This window comes from Zingiber officinale, chromosome 1A (assembly GCF_018446385.1).
Source record: "Zingiber officinale cultivar Zhangliang chromosome 1A, Zo_v1.1, whole genome shotgun sequence".
In the NCBI taxonomy this organism is placed as follows: Eukaryota; Viridiplantae; Streptophyta; class Magnoliopsida; order Zingiberales; family Zingiberaceae; genus Zingiber; species Zingiber officinale.
In genome coordinates this window covers 107,168,365-107,172,072 of record NC_055987.1, presented here as the reverse complement: position 1 = coordinate 107,172,072, position 3,708 = coordinate 107,168,365, and the positions used below count along the sequence as shown (strand labels likewise).

The following is a 3,708-nucleotide window of genomic DNA, read 5'->3' as shown; positions in this document are numbered from 1 at the left end:
AAATAAATATGCTGATGAAGAAAATACATGAAGTATCGAATTTTAATCCTCCCACAAAACACATCAAGCTTAGTTCTCACACTTGTTTTTCCAAGTAGGCACAATTCCACTGAAACCTCCAAAAAAACTAACATAAACTAATATGAAAATTGAAACTGGATACATAACAAAATCACATCTTCTTGATGGAATATCACTTCCAACAAAATCACTTCTTCTTAAAAGATTCCTGAGAAGAATTAGACTTGACCATGGGATTTGCTGGCAAAGACGATGACTGTTCAACTCTACCTCGAACACCAGCAGAAGCTTGCAATCGTGAGACTGTTGTAAAGCTGACACCGTCTTTAAAAAAAGCAAGTGTATGAATATTCAATGATTGGTTAACCTATAACAATATAAACAAAACAATTATATTACATCAACCATATCATTTGAGAATACATTGGACTAGTATGAGTAACATTAAATTAAAATTTTTTAAAAACTTACATTTATCAAAGATATTGAACCTGAATTCCCTTTAATATTAACTCCAACTTGTCGTGCTCTTTTCACCTACATATAAGTACACAGAACCAAAGATTTCTTAAAGAAGGCAAAATAAAAATACAATAAAATAAGTTTTCATTTTTGGTACCTGTAGTTTTTCTTTTCTAGTTGGATCCAAATTATTATTTGGTAAAATAGCACTTTGTTGTGTCATGGGCTCTTGTTGTACAGCTTCTTGGTGTTGGACATTTTCAGTCCGGTTACAAGTCCTTTTGTTGTGTCCTGATCCACCGCATAATTTGCATTTTGTAAATTTTTTTACACCTCTCAACTTATTTTCAGAAGGGGGTGGTTCATCTGGTTCCCTTCTTCGCAATTTTGCAGGTCGTCCAACTTTTTCTTTGTATACTGGGGGTAGTGGGGGCGTCAAATCACATTGAGGCCACAAGTCTGGTCCATTGATAGGCATTATTCGTGCTGCATAACATCTTTTATATGTCTCTACCAAGTAATAAGGATGGACATATGCCTCTGGATCATCTTTTTTGCACCAAATGGCGCATACAGCGTGCTTGCAAGGAATGCCTGTCAAATCATATTTCCTACAACTACAAGACCTACTCAACAGATCAACCGAATGTTGATCACGTCTATCATCTGACCTTGTTATCTGGTAGTGCATTTCATCTGATTTCATGGGGGAATACCTAATAGCCTCCACATAGATCTTTTCTAGCACATCTCTGATCTTTGAACAAATTCGACCTTTCCATTTCTCAGCCCTCTCTCTATTTTTTTGAAATCTGCCCATCAAAAGATTTCGTATTATCTCAAACATCTCAATTATTGGCTTCTCCCTAGCATCTAATATAAAGCTGTTAAAACTTTCGCACATGTTGTTCAACAAGATGTCTGATTTAGAAGTGGTGCTGAAATATGCCTTACACCACTGGCTTTCAGGTTTGTTCACCAACCATCCATATGCTTTTGCATCAATGTCTTTTAACTCAGCCATTTGCACTTGAAACTCTTCAATTCTTGTTGCCTTTGCCGCAGCCCAAAAGGCGATCTTAATCGCTACACTCTTGAATCCATCACGTTTCATATTGCTCTCTAAATGTCTCACACAAAATCTATGTTCAACATCAGGAAACAATGATTCAAGTGCAGGAATCAAACCTTTTTGCTTATCTGACATAAATGCCCAGGTATGTGGATCATTGCTAATACCAATGTCTTCATCTAAGAGGCGAACAAACCATGTCCAACTATCTTTTGTTTCACGCTCAACCATTGCGTAACATATTGGAAATATATTATTATTTGGATCTAGCCCCACGGCCGATAACAATTGCCCACCATGTTCTACCTTTAAGAAGCATCCATCAACACCAATGATACGCCGACAAGCATTCTTAAATCCTTGCTTACACGCTGAAAAACAAACATATAATCTCTGAAACCTTGGACCTTCATCATCCTCCGTCAACTTCAAAACTATAGTAGCCCCAACGTCAGATCTTTTCAATTCAGCACAATACTTCCTTATTTGCTGAAATTGCTCCTCGACAGAACCTTGCACCAATTTCAGCGCCTTTCTCTTAGCCATGTAGGCAGTCTTCCTCGAAAAATCTGATTGCAGGATGGTAGAAATCTCTTCCCTAAACTCCAAGTGTCCCAATTTAGGATTTGTGCTGAATTTTTTAGCAAAAGTTTTTCCCAACCATGTTGAGTTGACACACTTGTTTTTAAAATCCCGAACACAATGACTGTGACATCCATCAAAATTTCTTACTTGCCAACAGTTATCATTAGTCATCTTCGCAACATGGATCATCCAACAGCAATTATCATCATTGCACTTAGCCCAAAGCCGGATATTATCATTTTTTACAAACTTCACAGGTCTTCCTTGTCTAATGCAATGACTTTCAATTGTGAATTTTGCTTCTTTTTTTGAGTTAAAAACTAAACCAAGCTTCAACTCTAGGTTTTCAAAATCCTTCTTTGGATCAAACAATGGATAATTTGTAACTTCATCCTCATCAGAATCATGAAGACTGTTTAAACCATCACTGTCTGCACAAATATCCGCTTCACTTTCATCCTCACAGACAACCATTTTTCCTTTCATAGAGTCTATATCATTGCTAGCATAAAATAAATAAATAACTCATTTGCTGGATTGAGATATTGAAGAATGAGATATTGAAAAGTCATTCATAAAAAAATAAATAAATAAACAAACAAAAAAACTAACATAAACATAAAAGTCACTCATTTGCTGCTTTCAGTTTTTCCAATTCTCATTCTCGTGAAATTTTCAAGTTTCTCATGAATATAAATCCTAAAGATTGAAAAATCAAATTGAAAACAAACGAGTAGAGAATAAAAGTCTTACCTTGGGCTTGTGGAGGAGTGTGGAGGAGGATTGCTAGATTGAGATGATGAATTGAATGGAGGCGTGAGCAGATCTTGGATGGTAAGAGGCAGCGCCGAAGATGACGATTTGAGGAGGAGGATCAATTTCTCTAAAGAGGCATTAGGGTTTTTAGTCTGGGCTTTAACTATTAGTTGACGGAAAGATCAAATGGGTAAAAAATAAAAAAGAAATGGGACTAAATCAGGTCACAAATAAGATCAGGGACTGAACCGGGAAACAACCAAATGATTTGGGACTAAACCGGGAATTTTCCCCTATTTGTACATAAACATCGTCGACTGACTCCTCTCTTACCTGCGACCACAGACGAAATTGCCCTTCTCCTTAGGCTTTGATTTCAACCGTTTTGTTGTTTGAATTATTGACCTATTAGATCAAATTCAAGGTGGGTAAAATCCAACCTGATTGATTAATTGTTGTTTGATTTTGATTCAATTTTTGAATTAAATGTTAATAAATTTGGGTAGGAGTTAGAATTTCGAGAATTTGAGGTATAAATATGAAAACCCCTAAATTTGGATACAAGTCCCAATTTTCAAAAATACGATTAAAGATGAGTAAGTCGTAATCTCTTAATTAAAAATATTCAAATTTAAAGAATTTGTCTATTTAATTTTTTGTTTTTACCCAATGCTAATTATCTAGTTGATATACTTAGACCCTAAACCACATATATATATATATATATATATATATATATATAGAGGTTTGATATTGTGCGCGACGCGCACAGTGCACGACTTTGCGCGTCGCGCACAATATCAGCGTTTTTT

At 35.7% G+C, this 3,708-nt stretch overlaps 1 protein-coding gene across 1 annotated transcript; it reads right to left on the bottom strand.

The window, feature by feature from the left end:
• Positions 1-208: 208 nt before the first annotated feature.
• On the bottom strand, positions 209-2,614 carry LOC122001266. Its single transcript, XM_042555926.1, has 3 exons — positions 641-2,614; positions 493-558; positions 209-388 (listed from the first exon to the last, which is right to left on the bottom strand). The coding sequence occupies exons 1-3, from the start codon at positions 2,612-2,614 to the stop codon at positions 209-211; spliced, it is 2,220 nt and encodes a 739-aa protein (XP_042411860.1).
• Between the last annotated feature and the right edge of the window lie 1,094 nt (positions 2,615-3,708).